Source organism: Phodopus roborovskii, unplaced genomic scaffold (genome assembly GCF_943737965.1).
Source record: "Phodopus roborovskii unplaced genomic scaffold, PHOROB, whole genome shotgun sequence".
NCBI classification, from domain to species: Eukaryota; Metazoa; Chordata; class Mammalia; order Rodentia; family Cricetidae; genus Phodopus; species Phodopus roborovskii.
The window spans coordinates 25,552,489-25,575,215 of record NW_026126470.1 but is presented as its reverse complement, the minus strand read 5'-3'; the positions used below and the strand labels follow the sequence as shown (position 1 = coordinate 25,575,215).

The window sequence follows — 22,727 nt, the reverse complement described above, 5'->3', positions numbered from 1 at the left end:
CAAAGCTGTAAAAGCTGTAGCTACAATGCGTGCCTTTCTCATACCAGCCCCTATGTTCCTTCTTCACTACTCTTCTTTCATTCAATTTTGTTCCAAGACTTTGCAAATTCTCATTCTAAAGAAAAGTAAATCTAGTCCTTCCAGATCTTCTACATAAACTTTAATATCTGTTCCAATCAATGCACACAAAGGAAATTAATCTCTGCATAAGTGGACTTATCCATAGAGGAAATTATACCTAAGAGGAGTTTGTGTTTGTTTGTTCCTATTCTACTTATGCTGGGTTCAGAGGACAGAAGTAGTGACATTTATTCTCTTCCCTTTTGATAATTAGAACAGAGTTTTTATATACTGTTATTTGTAAATTCCAATTATTTACCCCACCAATCATACTCTGTGTACTCATTGAATGGCAGAAGGGATTAATTTATCTTATAAACAGTAATGCTCTTCGAATTATGCCATGGGTCTTCAATGGTGGATGTAGCTATGGGCTATGGTAATCTAGGATATCCCCTCTCCAATATGGCAGCAGAATAACTCACTCCATATTTAATTAATGACTGATAAATTTTGTAAACAAATCCATATCACACATGTAGAAACTCACATCTGAGGATTTAACTAATGTGTGACTTACATATTGGACAACTTTATGAAACTGGGAAATATATACTGCTGTGGTGACTGTTCTCCAGATTAGTCTGTTGCCTATTGTGAGAAAAAAATATCTCCCACTTCTAGTTGAGGAGCTCCTGTCAACTGATGCCTACTATTAGAATGAGAATCAGATTTTTCCAGAGATGCATGTCCAGGGTCCTACACATGCTTCAGGAGGTGGTCCTGTATCCATGTCTGTACAGGCAGCACAGTACAGGAGTCATTAGGTTTCAAAACAAAGCACCTGGAGTTGGGGCAATAAAGGAGGTGGGAAGATGGATACATATTGGAGGGGAAAGATTGTGGACTGGACTTAATGAAAATACATAATATTCATGCATGAAATTCTCAAAGAGTAAACAAGATTTTTAAAAAACCTCCAAGATCCAATACAGAGAAGGGAGGTATGTTGTTACTTAGCCAACTAAGGTACAATGAGAAGAAGGGGAGGTGTGTTACTACTTAGCCATCTCCTTACTCAATAAACAGAATTGTAACTTGACTCAATCCATTCGGGGTTTGATGAGGAATCATAAAATATGCGTTAATAGTGTTCCTAGTATTAAAGGGATTTAAATAAATGGGACTGTTGAAATACACACCTGGAATGCATGTAAACTCAGTGAGGATGCTTCCTGATGTCAAAGATAGAAAAGATGACTCTAGATGTACTAAATTCTGATGAGTAAGCCCTGGGAGACATTTAGAATTTCTAACAAGATAACTTAGCTACGAGTGTTCTCACGGCAAAGGAATGTTCTTCCTCAGTAAAAGAAGATAGCTTTGGCCTATATGCTGATGTTTAACCATAGCCATCTGTGAAAAACATCTGAAAACAAGGCTCAGTACTGGCTACATTGGATTGCTGTGCTTAAGGTCAAGCTTATAGCCAACCATGCTGAGGACTTCCGTGGTAGATAATGGTCCAGACTTTCCACCCAGGTTCTTTTCATTATATCCTGGAAAACACCATTGAGCTTTTTTGAATTGTGTTGGTGTTTTAAATGCAAGAATTTAAGCTTAAAAACATTGCATCTGAGAGTATAATAATTGAAGGGTAGTTAATGTACAAGCTCTGGCTATATTTTCTTGGGCAACAACAACAAAAAATGTTAGCTGTTGTTGCTTTGGGAAGGCAAAAACTGAAATATGGGACTAAGAAAGCTAGCTAAGGTCTATTATTTCCCCATCCCAACAGGTACCACTAAGAGCTTCCAGAGGCATGCGGTGTAAGCAAGCACTCTCCTGAAATGAAGCTCTTCAAGGAACAATGAGAGGCCATTTATCTAAATGGCATGGCCTAAATTGAGTAGTACAGTGTGGTGATGTAACTATGCTGCAAACATAATTTGGTTAACAGAATAGCCTAGAAACTTTCCCTTCCTTTGCAAGCATACATTGTGACTCTAAATGTCTGATAGGAAAAAGAAGCTAGATTGCCTTTCTCTGTTAAACAATATGGAAAACATGAGTTATTTTAAAAAAAAAATGTGTATGAGGAGACGCTCATTTGAAAACTATAGGATACCTGGCTAGAAATAGGGCAGGCTTTCTATTTATGGCATCATTCTGAAACCCCCATAGGTATGCAGTGAAGGAGATGTAGCTTTCTTGGAATACAGCATCAATCAAAAGATGTATGTTAACAGCTCCAGTTTCACTCCAATAAAAGACAGAACAGTGACACATACTCTTTGGGTGTGGATCTTCATAAAGTTTGCCAGGATTTTCAGGTCATCATTCCTTACTGGGAAAGATACCCTAGGAAACAATATCTAAATTAGGCTTCCCAGAGGTCACATGGGCTATAAATTTAGCTTAATTCTCTGAAGAAATATTATGTGCCTGACATCAATTTTCTCGATTTTATTTCTCACTTCTCTAATACTTTTTTTTAATACTTTGCATGTTAAGATATATTCTTTTTATTTTATTAATAAGTGACTTTAAGTAAATTATCAGCAATTATACAGAAGTATTGGTAGTTTTTTATTTTTTTTTTAACAGTAACTTTGAGAAACTGTTAAGACTGTTAAAGGAAAATTGTTTCTAGTTAGAACTTAGGTGAAGAGGACCAGATTGACTTTGACATGGTGGTCACTGGAAAGATGTGACACTGATCGTGTACCTTTTATGATTTAGTGGGAGGACTGTTGGGTAGGCAACTGAGTAACATTCTAATGAGATGCCAGGAGGATGGGCTACAGACAGAGCCAACACCCAGCACCCATGGTTTATAAAGAGGTCTGGCATGTAACAAACTTCATCTTGTTCTCTGCAGCTTGATCAAGGCCTGCTTGTCTACCCTTCTATTGTTATCATGTCCAATAACTGCAGCCCAGAAGCCTCCAGCTCTTCTTCTCTTAGAAACTCTAGCCGTGTTCCTGTCACCTCACCCACTGGCCTTTGCTCTACTGAGACGAGGTGTAGAGATGCCCCTTGCTCTCCTACCAACAGCCTGGGCAGCAACACATCATGTGACAACTGCCATGAACCCTGCGGTGATCATAGGAGCTGCCAAGCAACCAGCTGCGATGGCAACATTGGCAGCCCTTCAGTAGGCTCTCCAGTTACTTCAGGGATATCTGCATCCCAGGAGGGAAATAGCTGTCTCCCTGTCACATCCTGCAATTCCAGCTGTGGCCGCACAACATCCTGTAGACAACCTTTGAGCTGCTACCTTCCAAGTTACCAGTCTTACGGCTGTCAACCCTTGGGCTACCTGGCCTATGGCCGTCAACCACTGAGCTGTCTTCTCCATGATCGACCACCACTGAGAAACCTGACCCATGGATGTCAGCCTTTCAGTTGCATACCTGACTACTACAGGCCCACAAGCTATACATACGGCAGGTTTCAACCATACTTCTCTTCCTTGAGTGGTTGGCGTTATTCTTACTAGAGAAATTCATGAGTAGCTGAAGCAACCTCATTCTTATAACTTTGAAAGAGATTTGCCACCATCACAGGGGGAGATCTTATTCCATGGGGCTATATTGTGTGTGCTCATCCTATAGTTATTCTCTTCAGCTGAACTTCTTGGTGATTTTGGGATGTGTATTACTTACTTTAGCATTTTTGCAAAGCTTGATATTGTTCTACTTTGGTAAAATGTTTCTCTTCTGTGTTCATTCTAAATAAATCATGGCTTTGCATAAAGATCATGCTTATCATGTGTCATCATTTACACGTGTGTAATTTGCCCTTAGTTTTTCTCCTTAGAAGCTGTGAACATCAGCTATTTTAGGTAAAAATGATGATTATTTGGGATTAACTATGGAGAATATTAAATATTTTCAGGAGTTTTTAGTTTCAGGAGTTTCAGGAGTTTAGTCACAGTACTTGGGAGGCAAAGGCAGGTAGATATCTATGAGTTTGAGATCAGTGTGGTCTATAGAGTGAGCTCCAGGTCAGCCACGGCTGTTATACAGAGAAACCCTGTCTCAAAACAAAACAAACAAAAACAAAAACACAAAACAAAGCAAAAAGGTACTTCCAGAAGCAGGGAGTTTCAATTTGACAGCATGTTACTAGTAATAGTGTTATAAGATATAAGCTCATAGATTTATACTGCCTCAAGTCCACAAAAAAAGGTATTAGTTTAGATTTTTCCAAGTTCATCTTTTGACATCACTGACAGAGTCCATTAGAATCTTCGTGCAGGTATTTAAAAAGTAATTGGCGGAGATGTCACTATGATGTGACTACTGAGAGACACTGGAGCCATACCCTGCTGCTTCGTCAGCATGGAGCTCATCTGTACGGTTTTACCTGTCCATACGAGATGCTATTACAGCTGATACAATTCTCTAAGTCCAGAAAAATAGGAACACAGAATTTGTAGAATATACCACCATTTGGCACAGGGACTAACCTAAGACTAACTGAGGGAATGAAAGAAAACAGAAAATGTTTTCCCACTAATACTTTAATAACAGCCGAGTTCTGCTGAATGTGAACATTGTAAAATTTTGCAAGGTCCACACACTCAATGTCCCTTGTTTGGTTTGAAAGATCCCATATTCTCTCAGTTTCATTTTCAAGGGGTACAATAATGGTGGATTGTAGTTCTTTTGTCTAAAACAACAGGTGTTTGTTGATTAATAATTTATCAGTTATTACTTTCAAATTGGAAATTCTATGTTTCTCTGAAGTGAATTCTTACCAAATCAAGGTGATATCCACAACCAATGATTTTGACGTGTTTGTTTTTCATCATCACCAGCATGCGCCCACTTTTCTATCACAATCACAGAGAGTAAATACAGTATGTCAGGGTCTCTTATATTTCCACACTGACAGTTCTCCATAAAACTGTTTTACTAAAAGAAAGTCATCATAACTTTACAATCAAGAAGGCCTGCATTTGGAAATGTCAGATAAATTGTCTGATATATCTTTCTGGTATTTATCTATGCATACACCTATCTCTACACCTAGAATATAAATAGATTAAGATAGATAGATAGATAGATAGATAGATAGATAGATAGATAGATAGATAGATAGATCACTTTCGGATATATTTGAAAATCATTGTCAGGTCTATTTTGTTTTAATTATTTACTTTTCAAATATTTAAGATGAGCTTTATACTACATTGAAAGAAATCAGAAAAATATTGTGACATTAAAGTCTCTTATTACATATTTCTGGTGCATAGCCATTATTAGATTTTTAATTTTGTTTTTAGTTATGTGATTATATGCATGTCTATGTGTGGAGTTACAGGAGGTTGTAAGTCGTCTGTGATGGATACTGGGAACTGAACTCTTGACCACTGAGCCATCTGCACAGCTCCCCATGTTTCTGGTGCACAGCACTTAATTGGCATTAACCTTAATCTTTACTATGAATTGAAAAGTGGTTATTTCTGTATTAATTGTTGCAGAAATAGGTTCAATTAAATGAATCCTATTATAAGATCATTACTGGTTCATGAGAAAAATCTTATTTTCAATTCAAAACAGTTTATTGATACCATAATATGTAGCTGATTTATAACATCACTCTATTAACAGAAGTAGATATAGCAGTGAAATCCAATTATTCTTCCAAGAAGAGTTTCAAAGGGGTAAATATTAAATAGTAGCAAGAATGTAAATTGAAACAACATAAATGGGTGATGCTCTGTCTGCATGAATAATAAACATGTTTTGTCACTAGAATAAATGAGTCACAACTGCTATAAAATACTCATTTGAAACACTCTTCTTTTACAACTACAAGCTACCAGTCCATACAGAGAAACATCACTGTTTACTAAACCAAAAAGGTGAATATACTCACTGTGAAATGACTCGATTTGGAAACAACTGTCTCAAGCTGTAGTCATTGTGTATAAATCAGCACTGTCCACAGCTTGGCTTTCTAAAACAATCATGTCAATTAGTTTAGTTTTAAAGTTTCATACATGTATATAATGTTGAAGAGATTCCTAATAAGATGTTTCCCCACCGATATGTTGACCCATGCCTGTGATCCCAGCATTTGTGATGCTGAGCATGAGAGGTCATAGGATGATACACAGTGAGATCCTGTTGAAGGAAGAACAAGAGATGGAAAAAAGTGTCCATCATCAATACCATGTGTAAACAACGCCCACTGAGTAACATAGTTATCAGGCATTGTGAGAAGAAAATTAAAGTTCATTTACAGATAATATAAAAGTTAGGCAGAGGGGCTACAAATGAACTGTAATGTATCATGGCATCATATCTGAATTGTCCTCCTGCAAACTGAAGAACGGAAGTAAACAAATAGGAAAATGAATGAGAGGATACATGGGGGGAAAAAGGAGGAAACTGCGAGTATTTGGATCACTGAAAACAATCTTGATAAATTTGGAAAATTTGGAAGATGATTAGCTGGCTGGAGCGTTGAAGGTCAAGGATGGTATAAACTAAGAAAGGGTGTGGAGGTAGATTAGGTCTCAAATACCCAAGAACAATACAAAGGAAAGCATAAGAGAAAGAATTTGCTCATCATGCAAGGAACAGATTGGAATGGGAAACAGGGAATCTTACAAGTAGGCTGTGTAGTTGTTAGACTAAGGATGAATGGTGGGTTCTAAATCAGCTTGATTGGAAAGTAAAAGGGAAGTTACACTGCTCAGAAGAGTGTTAGTCTTTGTCACTCATGGACAGTAAAGAGAAATGAATGAACCAATACTGGCATTGACTTTTAACTTGAGAAACTAGCTAAATAGTTTTCAACTCATTAAGACAGGGAAAATGTAGTTTAGCAAATCTAATAAGTAAAGTACAAACACTGCATTTTGGATAAAAAAAAAAAAGATTTAAAAAGGGTAATAGAAATCAAACTTGATGTGTTGGCATATGCCTGTGCCCCAACATTAGGGATGTGGGAGTGGGAAAATGAGGAATTCAAGGCTATCATTGATTACATTGTAAGTTCAAGGCCAGTCCTTCTATCAAAGAACAAGGAAACAAATAATTTAGGAAACAAACCAATACAGAAAAGTATCAAGTAGTAAGTTGAAATTTAAAATGTAATAGGTTTTGAAAGTTCACTTCATATACTATTTAAAATATTTCACAGATTGCCTAACTTGCTCAGAGAACTGATCATGAGAGATGCTGATAAAATAGCACATTGCTTACTGTCTCTATGAAGTAATATCTTACAGCTGGCTTTAAGCATAGGTTTTATGCATTAATTTGTGAACAAATTACTACAGAAGAAAAGACAGAAGGTAAGAAAGTTGGATAAGTGGAGCCTTCAGTGTCTTGAATTGGCATTATTCTATTCTACACTTACTAAAATTATTAGATACTTGGAACATGACGATATGCAAGATAGTGTTACCAACTTTGTATGAACTTGTTTGTTTCATTCCTGGAGGATAAGGAAGTTGTAAAAACAAAGAAATTCCAAATAAATATGTTAGTAATAATCTGAAAAATAGAACACATGTAAGCATATCCTCTCAATGAGGAACTGATGAATATTAGAGCCTTGTGGGAGATCTTCCTCTCACTTTCATTTTCTGATCATTAATTGTATATCTTCATTCTATTTTCTTGCCAGGATGTGCTGCCTCGGCAAACAACCAAGATTAATGAGGCAAACATCCTATGGCCAGGACCCTCCAAAAATGTGAGCCAAAATAAACATTTTCTTGTATAACTTGGTTATCCAAGGTATTTATTACAGTGATAGAAAATAACACAGAGGGGCAATTCTTAGTGAAAATGTGTGAGACTTAAAAGACCGAAATCTATGAATTTCTAAACAGCTAAATTAGAGAGAGAAATTAGAAAATATGAAAAAGGCTACTAGATAGAATTACCAAAGTCCTTGCATACCTGGATAAGAGTGTGGGGGTATGATGCAAAAATTAGGAACGTTGTGTATGAAGAAACTTAACGAAAACACGGAAGATGGCTCTGACTTTCTCAAGAAAAATAAGATTTAATGGCTAACTTTAGAGGAAATCAAAGTATTTCACTGTCAAATACAGAGTTCATTTTTCTGTTATTTCATTACATTCTCTACTTACCATTTTCTTAAATATGCATAATAACTTATATTCATTCTAACTTCATGTTACTGATCAGAGTAACTTCATGTACAGAGATGACATACACATAAAATTAAACATGGCCACTGTAGAGATTGAAAGAGATTATAAATATGTATAAAAGTGACACATTAGGCCACATTGCCAGATAAGTATATTGATGTCTGTCATCAATATGTGATGAGTTGACTGATATTAATTTTCTTGAAGTTATAGGTGCTAAATCCAGTAGATTCTTTAATTACTGATGATAATGATGGACTCTTAGTTATGACACTCTTGCTTCTATTGTGTTCAAACTACCCGATGCATTCCCATAGCCATCGAATAGAGACCAAATTTTTACTGTGGTCTAAAAAGAAAATTTTGATACTTTGCCTACTTATATGCAGAAGAAGAGATCTCACGGGTCAGAGTTTACCACTTGTTTTCAAACCACAAAAAAACAATAAAGTGAAAAGAACCTTGAACTGTGAGAGACTCTTCAGGCAACACACACATATAACCATCTTCAGAAACAAGTTATGAAGACGAGAAGAAAGGATTTTTGGAAGAACAGAAGAATTTGAAAAAGGTCTCCGTTTCTAGAATCCTTGAAGTTCTTACAAGAGATGGGAAATGTCAGACAGACTTCGCAAACTCCTCTCAACCCCCAGTGGCTTTCATCTCTTGTTTGATTTTCTACAAGTAACAGGCCACATACTGATATGAGGTGATTTAAGATAGCAAGGAAAGTGTTCCTTAAGAATACTCACTTCTAGCTGTTAGAAGCAGAAGCACACACCCACAGGTAAACACTGAGCCAGACTCCTGGAATCCAATTGCAGAGAGGGAGGAGTGGTGAGCAAAGGGGTCAAGACCACGCTGGAGAAACCCATAGAAACTGCTGACCTGAACAAGGGGGGAGCTCATGGACCCCAGACTGATAGCTGGGAAACCAGCATAGGACTGACCCAGACCCCCTGAATGTGGGTGTTAGTTAAGAGGACTGGGCAGTCTATGGGGCCTCTGTGGTAGTGGATCAGTATTTATCCCTAGAATACGAATGGACTTTGGGAGCCCATTCCACATAGAGGGATAATCTCTCAGCCTAGACACATGGGGGAGGGCCTAGGCCCTGATCCAAATGATGTGACAGACTTTGAAGATGCCCCATAGAAGGCCTCACCTCCCTGGGGAGCAGAAAGGGGATGAGGTAGGAGGTAGGTGGGGGGCAGGGGAGGGAGAGGGAACTAGGATTGACATGTAAAACAAGATTGTAATATAAATAAAAAAATTAAGAAAGAATATTGACTTCAAAATTTCAAGTATGAAATATTAAACAATTCTTCCACTGTTTGGAAAAAAATGTATTAAAATCCAAAGTGGTGGTGGTCTCTCACATCTCAATGAAAAGAAAAAAATCATATAAACACATATTAAAATGTGCCTCTACTGCATGTGCTCTTGTTTGCTTCTGTAAATACTTCCGTGATATGTGAGATCTTCTCACCTTTCCAGAAAAATATACCAGCTCAATGAACAAGTTTTAGTTTCTTTCTAAAGGGGAGAGAAGAGGCACCAGACCTCCCAACTCTTCTGTGAAAAAAAAAAAATCAACAGGAGTTTCGTACTATAGTAAAACATTCGTCAATGTAAAACATTCATCACATGGATGGCTCTTGCCTGATGTTTCAAGTCGCTGAATGGCTGGTTGAAACATTTAATTTACACTGCTCCTCACCAAACTCATCTTTGATCAACTGGGAGAAGCTTGAAAAGATGTGATGCAGTTCTTGCCATTTGCTCTTGTTACCTCACTGGCAATAGGTCTTAAGTTGGTCCATTCTTAATTTTCCTTTTCTTAGAACATACTTGATATTTATTGTCTTTGTATATAGTTTTGTATCAAGCCTAAACTTTTTTGTATCAAGACTAAAAGGGAAATTGTCGTGAGATATCTACCTCGCCTGCACCTATTGCACTGACCATGCCCACTGGGAAATGAAACAGGGGGGACTAGGTCTGGGGTCTGGGACCCCAGCTCATTCTTTTGCTTCCTGATCAGAGACAGAGAGCATCCGGAGGCATCCTTGGAACAGGAACCTTCGGCAGTCATTTGTTTCTGGCGTAAGTGATTTCTCCCCAAATGAACATCCATCAGCCTATCATTTCCCAGATTCTTATTTACCAGACAATAATGTGTCTTTGATTCTGGAATATATCTGTCCCCAGAATAAAGACTTCAGTAAACATTAACTTGCATGTTCATGGAGAAGATTCTGAAATGAGATTAAAGAAAGCTTTCCTATGACGTCCCCATAAACACAAATTTAAAAATCTTATTTTTTCTTTAATTGTTGCTATATATTTGTATGTGCATGTATGCATTTAAATATATATGGTACATGGGAGGGGTTGGAGAAAGAAAAGTGGGAAATTATGTAAACATATTACAACCTCAAAACTTTAAAAATACTGCAAAAGGATATTTCTTCAATTGCTGTTAAATTATTCTTGGTACTTGCTCAGTTTAACCTTATGAAGTTCAAAGTCTTCTAGTAAATGGTCTTAGGTGAAAATTTCTATGAATTCTGGAATATTAGTGTATAAGCTGAAGGCAACTGGTGTCATATTTATCTCCTAAAGCTAGTCCTTAAGTAGGACCATTAAGACATTTCACTCGTAATATCAATATGCTACATGTAATACCATCAGATACATGCTAACACTTACTTGAGTCTCTGGAAATCAAACCCAATGTCTAAATATTACAATGCTATTAGGACACAGATGATATGCTGTCAAGGTAAATGTGTAGATAACATCATTACATACTTAGCTTCTCAGCTCAATATGGAAAGAAGAGTAAGGCATGGGATTTTATTTCCAGCAAACCCAATAAATATTGACCTGTGGACACCATTTTAGGATGTCAACACTTCATCCAAGAACAGTGATGCCAAGAACAGAGCTTTTGAGGACCACAGCTTGATAAATGTAATGTTTTTATAGGTGATGAATAGGATGAGAAGTCATTCAGGTGGACTTGTTTGAACACGTATGATGATGAGTGGGAAAACTAATGAGGTATTATAATGCAAATGGATAGAAAGTAAATATATGAAGAGATCCACCAAGGCAAATGCAAAATGTGGTCTAGTAGAACTGGGCAAGCTGCTCCTTGCATCTTACCTAAAAGCCTTATTTAACACAGTCAGGATTGTAAGTCAACCATGATATTCTGCAAACTACAGCCCCCATTCTCTTAGGAGTAATGTTGCGTTCCCATCACCTCATCCACTGCATTCTTCCCTGTTGCTGTGGTGATGCTCTGTAAGTGACCTATCAATGCTGTGTTTGGCTCATAGACAACTGCCCACTCTCTTGTGCGAAAGCTTCCAGATGCCAACCATCCAGCTGTGTGCTGTGTCCAAATTTTCTTGTTTCCTTTCTAGTTCTCACCGTGTCTCCAAACCCTACTGTGCAACTCATTAATCACCTATTACCTGTCAAACCCCTGCCAACAGTAAAGGCCTGACACATGCCAGGGTTCTTCATTAAGAAGTTTCTATCCCAAATCCATCTGTCAATGCTTCCAGCTTCGATGCTTCACCTCCGGTGGCCGCTGATCTTTAAAGTTTGTATCCAGCATTATAGTCCTTTGAGTTATCTTTCCTGCGGTTGTTAGCCTCTCTAGGCAATGTTTCTTAAACAGCTTCACAAGCCTGGATTCTCTGCCCAAGAGTTTCAAACAGTTTCCCACACAGATAGCACTTTCCCATCAGCTCATTTTCCCTTAGGGTTTGTGAATTGTCCATTAATTAGATCACCTTGACTTTTCATCCCAGGATCTTGCTTATGACTTGTCAAATAAAAGTAATCTTTAGGTTGCTGAGTTCCTTCTAGAACCTATAACTAAGTGTGCTTCCAGTTCAGTGGTTTTTCCTTTGATACAGTTCCAAGTATGATTAATTCCTTTGTAATTATCAGTCCCTTCAATGCCATGTCTTTGCTGTTAAGGTTCTTACATTTCTGTTTCAACAATCTGTCTTCACATTAGACATAAAGGTCTCTACACATGTCTCTAAATAAAGTTGCTGCAAATACCATAAGAACAACTATTGCATATTATCATCAAAGAACTAAAGACACTCATCTATTAAAAACATAAGGGAAGGAAAAATAAGTATCTTGAAAAGAAGGCAAAGCACATGCTTTCAACAATCTAATTGAATATGGAATTCTATGTGAGTGCTAAAAGCATAGCTGTATTTTTAGCAATTGGTAAGTTAATTATGGATGTTCTTTAAATCAGAATAGACCATGTTATGCCACAATGATGAACAATTCCAATAAGGAACAATTCTAAAGTTCCTCATGCTTTTACTTGAAACAGTCCATCATTAAAAACCAAATCATCACTCCAGCTTCAAAACCATGAGTGGAAAGGGAGAAAGGTACAGTGTCTATCCTAAGCTACAAGATAAACCACAAAGGATTGCCTGGATTATATAGTTCCAGACTGTATTAAAATAAACTTTTAATGCCCTCCCTCCTGATCTTAATGTGTCTGGAGTGATATATTGTTTCTGATTTAATAAAGCTTGTCTTGGGATCATAACACAAAGCTAGCTACATTGGTTAGCCATAGATGTCAGTTAGTGGTGGCACACCCCTTTAATCTCAAGACTCAGGAGGCAGATGGGTCTCTGTGAGCCCAAGACTACCCTGAGCTATATGAGAGTGAATCAGTCTAAAAGATGAGCAGAGCTCACGCCTTTATTCTGACACTAGAATTATATGAGATAGGAGCAAGGCATTCAGTATTCAGTATTCTGACATTCCTTTTCTAATCAAGCTGTAGATTCATGGAGACAGGGTCACCCTTGCAATCTGAGGTAGAGGTAAGAGCTAGTGGCTGGGCGCTTTGCTTTTCTAATCTTCACTTTAAATCCCAATGCCTGTCTCTGGGTTTTTATTATTTGTGCTACATGGATCCTTATATAAAGTGGGTCACGATCACCTAAAATCATTTTCTCTTAGGTAAATGTATATGAAAGTCACAATTTGATTCAGTTTTTCTATGTACTCAGCTGGGAAGTTGTTCATCTTATCACCTGCTTATATCACAGTAATTATAATTGCCATATTTATGTCAAGCAAGCATCTCTGCAATCAATAATAATAATAATCTCTTAACACATATGCTCATTATTCCATTTTTGAATAAGAAAACTCCAATGGGCAAACAATTTATTTGAAGGCACACATAAGTAAGAGTCCATTAAGTTTTCTTTATAATTTTCATTATCTGTGGTTTCCTTCATTCAATTGATGACTCATTGCTGTCAATAACATCATGATCGTGATGCGATCTTCAGCTCAAAAATGGCCACATCCAAATTGCAAATAAAACAATTAATTTTTTTTCTCCAGGAGCCTCAACATGCATTATAGGTTGGTTAACTTTAACTGGGTGTGTCCTTATGAACTCCTGAGGAGTTGTATGTCACCTTGAGACAGAACTTGATTTCCATATACTCAGTTTCCAAAACCTGATTCTCTCAGATCAACACCGAATTTGTAGCAAGTTTGGTATCTGAAAAACCTCTACTGCATCAGTTTTGTCTTTACTTCATTACTTCCTCTCTGTGTCACCACCCTCGTGTGTGTGAGTGTGTGTGTGTGTGTGTGTGTGTGTGTGTGTGTGTGTGAAAGAGAGAGAGAGATGTATAGATGTGTATCCTCTTTCAGAATATAGTGATTTTAGAGAAAATGCAATACTTATAATGGAAATGATACTATTTAACAAGTATTCTTAAAAAGCGCTATAGGTCAATGATAATTATCAACTGTAACACCAAATAAAAATTACATATCGATTATATATTATTGCACCGAATCCTCACAGATAACCACAAATAAAATACTGCATTTGACTCCATTTTAAATACATAGCTATTATGTTTCAAAGCATTTGGTATTTACCTGTGCAACACAGATGGAATCCAGCAGACCTGAATATTGAAATCTTTTTTTTTTCAAAGCAATTACATATAAAACTCTCCAGAATGCTTACTATAGAAGACTATGGATTGCACAGAAGTGGTTGGTGACCTAGTGACCTGCTGCCAAGCATGTTATTTTTCTTCACTATCTAAGGACGTTTTTATTTTCATTTTTTCCGTGACTTTTGTATATCTGTGTGTATGACATAAAAATAATGACAATAATTCCATTAGTTTATTTAATGAGTAGAATTCCCTAAACTAGAACAATAGAAAATTAGAAAGAAAAATAATGTTTAACTAACATATGCATTGAAGTTTCCTAATGTGTATTATCTGTTCCGTCTGCTGCGCATCCCTGCAATGTATAAGCTATTAACTGGGGGTTTATTTGAGAACATACTGAAGTACTAAGAACGTAATTGTCTAAGGTTAACCACTAATATAGCAATGCTACACAATAATAGAACCCCAGCTCGCTAAGCACAGCCCTGGCTGCACGTCCCACAGTGGTTAGCTCTTAATAACGCCGCTTCAGGTTGCATGTTCTCCTTGCTTCTCTGAAAGTTGAACTCTTTCCATCCGTTTGTGTCTCTTGCTTTCAGCTCTGACTTTTCTCATCTGCCCTTGAGCTTCTGAAGATGTCAATGATAAGTCAAAGCAACAATGTAAAGTTTCTAGGTCATCATCATTCTAGGGCAATGCTGGTAAATGTGAGCATTGCTGCACACGGCATCTACAGCTCAATTTCTATGCAAGGATGGGTTTGTTTGTGTGTGCTTTGGCTAGTTAAGTCATGGGATGGTTCTTTTATCTGACAGTAACGTGGATTGGAACATAGTTAAAGAAAGAAAGGATGCAATTTCCCATGACCTGAAGATGACAAGGCACCCACCATTCTCTCCTTTAAAGGCTGCTTAGTGTGAATTTAGTTTTCTTTGCTCTGTGTTTACCCTAAAGGATTTTAACCTTTAGGGGGGAATGGGAAAGAGTTCCATAACTCCTTTTTAATGAGTTGAAAAGTCTTCACTGGCTCATTAAAGGCAGCGTTTTTCTGACTCTGGGATGATATACTACTTTTGGCAGATAGCTAAGGAAGTTTATCCCTTGCACCTTATCGTTGCCTGAATACAAAACACCAACTCTACAGACCTGGAAAGACTATTGGTTACATTTTATATCTTCTTATAGAGTTTTCATTTTCTCTGACTGCTGCAGCAAATTAACACACTCTTTGCAGCTTAAAATAGTAGAAATGTATTCATTTCAGGTCTGGAGGTGAGACAGGGAAAGAATAGAGGAGAATAAGAAAAGATATACCATAATAGAGGGAGCCATTATAGATTTAAAAAGAAATCTGGCACTAGGGAAATGCCCAGAGATCTACAAGGATGACCCCAACTAACAATCTAAGCAATAGTGGAGAATCTACCTTTAATTCCCTTCCACAATAATGAGATCGTTGAATAATCAGCTGAACTGAACAAGGGGGGGGGGAACTCACGCACCCCAGTCTGAAAGCTGGGAAACCAGTGTAAGACCGACCCAGACCTCCTGAATGTGGTTGTTAATTAGGAGGTCTGGGCAGTCTATGGGGCCTCTAGTAATGGGTCAGTATTTATCCCTAGTATAGGAATGGACTTTGGGAGCCCATTCCACATAGCAGGATACTCTCTCAGCCTAGACACATGGGGGAAGGTCTAGGCCCTGTCCTAAACGTTGACAGAATTTGAAGACTCCCCATGGAAGGCTTCACCCTCCCTGGGTGAAGGGATGGTGGGGGTGATATGGGATGGTGAGGGAAAAGGGATTGACATGTAAAACAACCTTGTTTCAAATTTAAATAAAAAAGGGGGCAAAAAAAGAAAGAAAAATAGAGCAATCTTGTCCTATAAAAATAAGTCTAAAATCAAGGTGTCAGCAGGACTGCTTCCCTATAAGGGTCTAGTGGAAGATCCGCCCACCTGTTCCACCATGTTCCACCATGTTGTTGGCATTGCTTTGTTTGGAGCCAAGGCATTCCACGCTCTTTCTATGGTCACTTCGAACCACATTTCTCTCTCTCTCTCTTTATCTCTCTTCTCTCTGTATCGTGTGTGTGTGTGTGTGTGTGTGTGTGTGTGTGTGTGTGTGCTTCAGGGCTCTCTTCCTCTGATAAAGAAGACTGTGACCACACCCGGCTTGTCCAAATGAATCTGACTGAAAAATGATTTTATACACATCTGTGATTACCCTTTTAATGCATCAGGAGGTAATCACAGGTTCCCAGGGTTTAGATGTAGGCACTTTGGCGTGGATAGGTAATGAATAGCAATCAGTCCTTTATATAGAGTAAATGGTAAACATAGGGAAATTGGTTACAGGAGTGACACTTTCAGGAGTAAAGTTATATGTATGGTTTTCTAAAATTTCCAGAGGGCAGTGTCATATAAATGACAATAGTCTTTATTGGGGAAGGGTTGCCCATTTTATGACTCTGATGTCTGCTCATCATCTTCCAAACATGCAGACCGAAAGAGCAAACAATTTTGCAAAGGCAACACCTCCATGAAATAGTGAAGAGAACAAAGACAGGGAGCATTGAATGTACAAATATGATGTTCTGAGATGGAGAGAAGGTACCAAAGGTAACAAGTTGAGCAAACACTGCTTTTGGGAGTGTTCCACTCTTCGTGCTACCTTATGCAAATAAATTTAGGCATATTATCACGTCCCAGGCTTTGAGTACTTCTTATGTTGCATGGTGCGCTATGTTGTATTTCTGAACTTCCCCCTTTATGAATAATACCTATCCAAAATACTCCTTTATTCAGTGCCAGCACAGAGATGGAGTACGTTGTGAAGACGGCATATTTGTAGGCTCATTCTTCTCCCATGAGCCTGTTACAAAGAAGCCTGAAGAGGGACCAGTGCTCATCCCAGCAGCGCACAGACTAAAACTGAAATGATGCACGGACGGTTAGCATGGCCCCTGCACAAGATAACACACACATCCTGCAAAGCCCACACTGTGTGTGTGTGAGCAATTTAAAACATGAGGGAGCTTGAACTTGAGAAACAGCAAGAGGTATGCGTGGGAGGGGTTGGAGGGAAGAAAGGGAAAAGTAAAAATGGTATAATTTTAAGTTATACAATAAAATGTTGATAAAGTCTTAAAAATAATGTGAAATACTGAAAGTAGTAAAAGAATGATGGAGGAAGAGAAGAGCATAAGGCCCCACCAACATCTGGACATCGCACCAGGGCTCAGCTGCTGAGGGAGGTTAAGCACCAGCTGACTAATAGGTCTAATCCCTTCTATTTTTCCTACTCTGGGGCTGAAATTACCTGTACAATATCCTAGAGTTTTCCATAGCCAACAAATGAGAGTCTTCTCAGCTGAAAGAAGTCCTAACACGGAACACAATGCATTGAAGGAGGGCTGTTCATTGCCGTGTTCTATAACAAACACCCCTCATAAGAATGGTTAGAGAGTGTGTCTAGGCTTCCATTGAAGTGCAAGTTAAAGAACCTAGATGACAGGCATAAAATTGTGGCAAATGCATCCTGGATACATAAGAGGACAGTGCCTTTTAACACCTGTCCCTCTAACTCAACTTCCCTGAAGTTAGCATTACCCTTAGACTAAATGCAGAAGCATTGTTAACACACGTGTTACTCTTTTTAATTTAGTGGAGATTGTAAGTCTGAAATATAGTTTCTATTTTTGAGGATGAAAAAAAATGTCAGTTCTTAAATTTAAAATCTTAAAGATTCCTTTAGCCTCACCTTGAAGGAATGGAAGACACTATTTACTGTGTGCAGTGCTTATAGCAATCATACAGATTATTCAAATGAAGTGCTTCAACATGGCCATTCCAGTTTGTTGCCACAGACCTAACCGAAAATAACTTCAGTCTAGGGATACACTAAAAGCAATGTTCAAAAGACAACAAGTAAAAGACAAGTAAATCCCATTTGCTGGAAAATGTTCTATGTCTGAGTGCATTGAGCTTTTACAGCATGGGCAAAGGGCACATGTTGCATAATCTTATTCAATTAAGAAACTACAATATTGACAAACTGGATTTCTTTGATAGTACATGGGGTAGAAACTGTTTAAGAAGGGGATTTTGTGGAAACTTCAGTTGCTTAGCAACCCCTGACCCGTGGGGACTAGTTCATTTTTAGTCTGGAATAATAGGTCACCAAATGCCATCAGGATTACTGTGAGCCTCACATAAGGAATTCTCCAAACACATCAGGAGAGAAGTTGTCATCAGGGTCTGGCCTAACACCGGGATGTACATAACACATATTTGGGGGCAAATGATTCATTTAATACATAGCACTCTTTTGTTTTCAAGTGACAGTGTTGTGACAGCCAAAGCAACCACCTTTAAAGAATGTGTGATCAAATCCTGCAGCATTTTTTTCAGAGTCAAAGGGTAGAAAAATATAGGTCCTTGCTTTATTGAAACCTTGTTAACCTTTTAATAACCGTGCTGTAGAATCCCGTGGAGACACAAACTCTTGTTAATCACCTATTGGCATATGAGAGTTTGCCTATTAACACTGGAATCACTATTCACCGAAGCTGCAGTCTACAGAAGTTGACCAATGGGTGATAGTCAGAGTAGTGATTACAGGTACTTTGAAGACGCAAAACAAACTTATTTTTGTGTGAGCCTGAAGACACTAGCAGCTGTGGCTAAACAATGCAATAATGAGGTGTTATGCCTTGCTGTGACAGACTAAGAGAACGGAGAGACTCTGGGGATGTTCCTTGAAGTCACCAGGGAAGATATAAAGAGCCCTCCCGCAGCAGCCATGCCATACCCACGCAGCTGCCTCTTGCTCGCACTCAGGCTCCATGTCTCTTCTGGGCTATCCTGGACTTTGCAGTGCTACCTCCCATAGAAATCACTGCTACATCCCTGTGACTCCTTCCATCGCCATCTGCTCAGATGATGTAAACCCTGCCTTCAGACATTACTTACCAAGCAGCTATCAAGGCAATCTCTGGCTTCTGGACCATTGCCAAGACTCCTACTGTGAAGCACCTTGCTGTGAATCTCCCAGCCGTGAACCCAAGACTTGTGCTCCAGCTGGTGATCCCAGGAACTCCTGTGCGCCTTGCAATTCCCCATCTGTTAGTGCCTGCGAAACTACCAACATCAGATCCAGACCCAGCTGCAGTCCCTGTGCTGGGACCAAAGGGTATGTACCCGATTGCAGCACAGCTACTCGATTTGCATCTAAAGCCTGCCAAACTCCTCAAAATGGCTCCCACTTCATAGGGCAATTTAATTCCTTCCCGAAGAATCTCCAGAGCCAGAGTCACTGTGGTCTGGGAAACGGTGGATATAGAAGCTACAGAAATTTTGGATTCTTCACCAATGGCTTCTCCCCATCTTGTTATATTACCAATAGCTACCGACCACAAAGTTACCTAATGAGATATTGCCAGTATCCAAATTATGGGACTTCAAGCTTCCCACCACCGAGCTACTTATGTAGAAATTTTCAGTCTCTGAGCTATATACCTAGTACATTTCCACCTCTGAGATACTTGTGCAGCAGTAACAGACCTCTGAATTGCTACTGATGGACTTGCAGCTTGTACAAGGGCTCCGGATAGACTGGTGGAGAAGATCTTACTCGGTTCTAAGGTCTCTGATTCTGCTAAATTGATTTATTCATCTCAGAAAGGTCACTGCCCTGGCCTCAAGTGTAATCCTAGACCTGATTAACCACTCCATAGTTTGTGCTTTGGTTTGTACTCTCTCTCTCTCTCTCTCTCTCTCTCTCTCTATATATATATATATATATATATATATATATATATATATATTGATGATGATGGTAGTGTTTACTCTAAAACTGGCTAGAACGGACTCACTGAAGAGATTCCATATGCAGCATTTTTGCTCTGGATGTCACTTACCTGCCATGGTGGTGATCTTCTATCTTGGTTTAATGGTTGATTTCAACAGTTTGCTTAGATTGTTCTACTTCTCACCAATAACTTTTATTTTAACTGCCTGATGAGCATCTTGCCAATGAAGAGAGAAATAAAATTACCCTGAACACTGAATGGAGCCATTTTTTTCCTTTTCCTCCTGAGCAAATATCAACAGCAAGCTTAACTACTAAAGAGAAATCCTCAGCAGCTTTCTCTCTCAAAAATGACAGAAAGCACATAGTTGATTGAGAGTTGGAAGAAATCCTCAGAAGTGACTGAAACCCTGAAACCAAGTGATAAAACAAAGAAAAATAATGCTATTATAGATCCTCTATGACTCCTAGAATTCATCTATGTTCTGCATTCTTTTGTAATCCTGCTCCAATGGATTATGTCATTCTAATTCTAGAAAATGCCTTGATTCTTGGTTAATAAACAATTTTCTATCTGGAAACCACGGCTTCTCTTATCGTTCATGACATTTTCCCCGATGTTTTGTCCTCAATGAGCAAAGTGTGTATATCACTGTTAGTTGCTTGTTTTTTTACTTTTGTTTTTTAGATTTGGTTTATACACTAAGTTAAAATTTGTGAGGAAGGTTGAATATGAAATGATTTTTGTTTTGTTTTCTTTCTAAACATTCAATTTATTTGTCTTATAATGTCTGTGATTAATTTTCAAATAAAGAATTGTAGAAAGAATTTTTATAAATCAATTTAATAAAAGGTATATATTCTGTTTATGACAATAAAATAGATGCTATTTGAGAAGCTTAGTAACTAAATATGGAATCTTTTGAAAAGCGATTTTAGGCCTATAAACTTCTCATGCAGAAAATGAAACCTTCAATCTAGGTGGTAAAAATACTACAATAGATAGCCTAAGCATTTCTGTAGGTAAAGATTGAACCATGTTTAAAGGGAAATGTTTCATGGAGTTGTATGCAACAAGAGACTGGAAGATTTGGAAAGATCAATAGTACTGACAGCCAGTGTTTTATGTCTGGGGGTAAATCTCTAAGGTAGAGTGGTTGCCTGGCCTGAAGGGCTTTGAATTTTATTTTTAGCATTTCAAAAGTACTTAACATGTGTCTTAGTTAAGGTTTTATTGATGTGAAGAGACATCTTGATGAAGGCAACTTTTGTAGAGGAAATAATTTCATTGTGGTTGTCTTACAGTTCAGAGCTTTTAGTCCATTGTCCTCAAAGTGGGGCAAGCAGGTAGCCATGGTGCTGGAGAAGGAGCTGAGAATTCTACATCTGGATCTGTAGGCAGCAGGAAGTGATAATGACCTCAAAGCCCACCCCACCACCCCAGTGACACAGGCCTATCAATATGCCACACCCTCCAACAAGGCCACACCTCCCACTAGTGCTGGTTCCTAGGAGCCTATGGGGTCATTTTTATTCAAACTACTGCAATGTCCAAAAATACCTTTCAAACTGTACACATGGGACTAGCATTTTAAGTCAGCACATGTCTACTGTATATAGCAAAGGCTTCAGAAAGCATATCAATGCCTTGTTTTGCTTGAATTGTTTGGGTATGATGATATTCCTCATTCATGGGAGTGCCGTCAATCTTCAGAGAAGTCTATTCTGTGTTACAAAAAAATATTATCCTTAAGATCCAAATATTGACTATAGGCATAGGTGTCCAAGTCCTTGAAACAGTTTTCTGTGTTCTACCTGACTCTTCAGTAGTTCAGACTCTGCAAATTCTGAAGGTAAACCTGTTCTTTGAGCCACTCAGTGGGATCCTTTGAAGTCATGAAGATTTAGGGAGACTATTCTCAAGAATTGTTCAGTGGAAACAAACAGAACACTATCTCAACTCAACCATTTAACAACAATAGATGACTTTCAAAGGAGGGAGAGATCACTTCTAACTGGAAAAGTGACAGAACACTTCTGGAAGAACTGGCCTGGAGTGATGTCTGATCCTTTAAGTGACAGGGTTCTAGGTGCTCGTGGATGGATGAAGGATGTTGACGTGGCAAATTGATGTGAGCCCCAGTGGACTGGGCCTGACAGGAGGAGAGGCGCAAACACAGTGGGGGACACAGAGAGAAAAAACAGGCGACAGCGGATCAAAGGTCATGGATAGGAAAGGTTCTCTCAACTAAAAATAAGCAAATTATACAAGGTTTATAAATACGGCCTTGATAAAACTACAAGTGCCTAATAATGGAAGATAACATGTAAGAATGAAGGATGAAGGGAGGTGATGGAGCCTGCGAGGATGTTTTGCTCATCACCTTTCTGTAAACATTAAGAGAAAATAAATCTCAATTAATGAAGTGAAATATCTGAAAAGATAATGCAAACAAATTCCCGAGGCAGAAGTAAGAGAAAATATATTCCTTGTGCTCCGCAAATTTCCTTCCCAAACTACTTAATAACTCCAAAGTAGAGAAAAGCACAAATGTTTATTTAGATGAGAAACAAGCAAATAATGTGAACAGATAATTACTAATAATAATAAAAAAAACAAATTGCCTGTAAACTACTTAGTCTGATAGACTTCATTAGTAACTCTTCATTAAGAACACAAGATATTCTTGTTAGTATCTATTTGTCAAACATATATA

The 22,727-nt window shown here is 38.2% G+C and overlaps 2 protein-coding genes and 1 non-coding gene across 3 annotated transcripts; all 3 read left to right on the top strand.

Annotated features, from left to right (window-relative positions):
* The first annotated feature begins 2,980 nt into the window (after positions 1-2,980).
* On the top strand, positions 2,981-3,562 carry LOC127227473 (keratin-associated protein 26-1). The gene has a single exon (XM_051191821.1). It carries the CDS (start codon positions 2,981-2,983, stop codon positions 3,560-3,562), a length of 582 nt encoding a protein of 193 aa, XP_051047778.1.
* Positions 3,563-17,102: 13,540 nt separating this feature from the next.
* LOC127227583 (U6 spliceosomal RNA) lies at positions 17,103-17,209 on the top strand. The gene has a single exon (XR_007834999.1). It is a non-coding gene; the product is annotated as a U6 spliceosomal RNA (small nuclear RNA).
* A 1,833-nt stretch (positions 17,210-19,042) lies between these two features.
* On the top strand, positions 19,043-19,933 carry LOC127227494 (keratin-associated protein 24-1). Its single transcript, XM_051191841.1, has one exon. The coding sequence runs from the start codon at positions 19,046-19,048 to the stop codon at positions 19,778-19,780; it is 735 nt and encodes a 244-aa protein (XP_051047798.1). The 5' UTR covers positions 19,043-19,045; the 3' UTR covers positions 19,781-19,933.
* Positions 19,934-22,727: the final 2,794 nt, after the last annotated feature.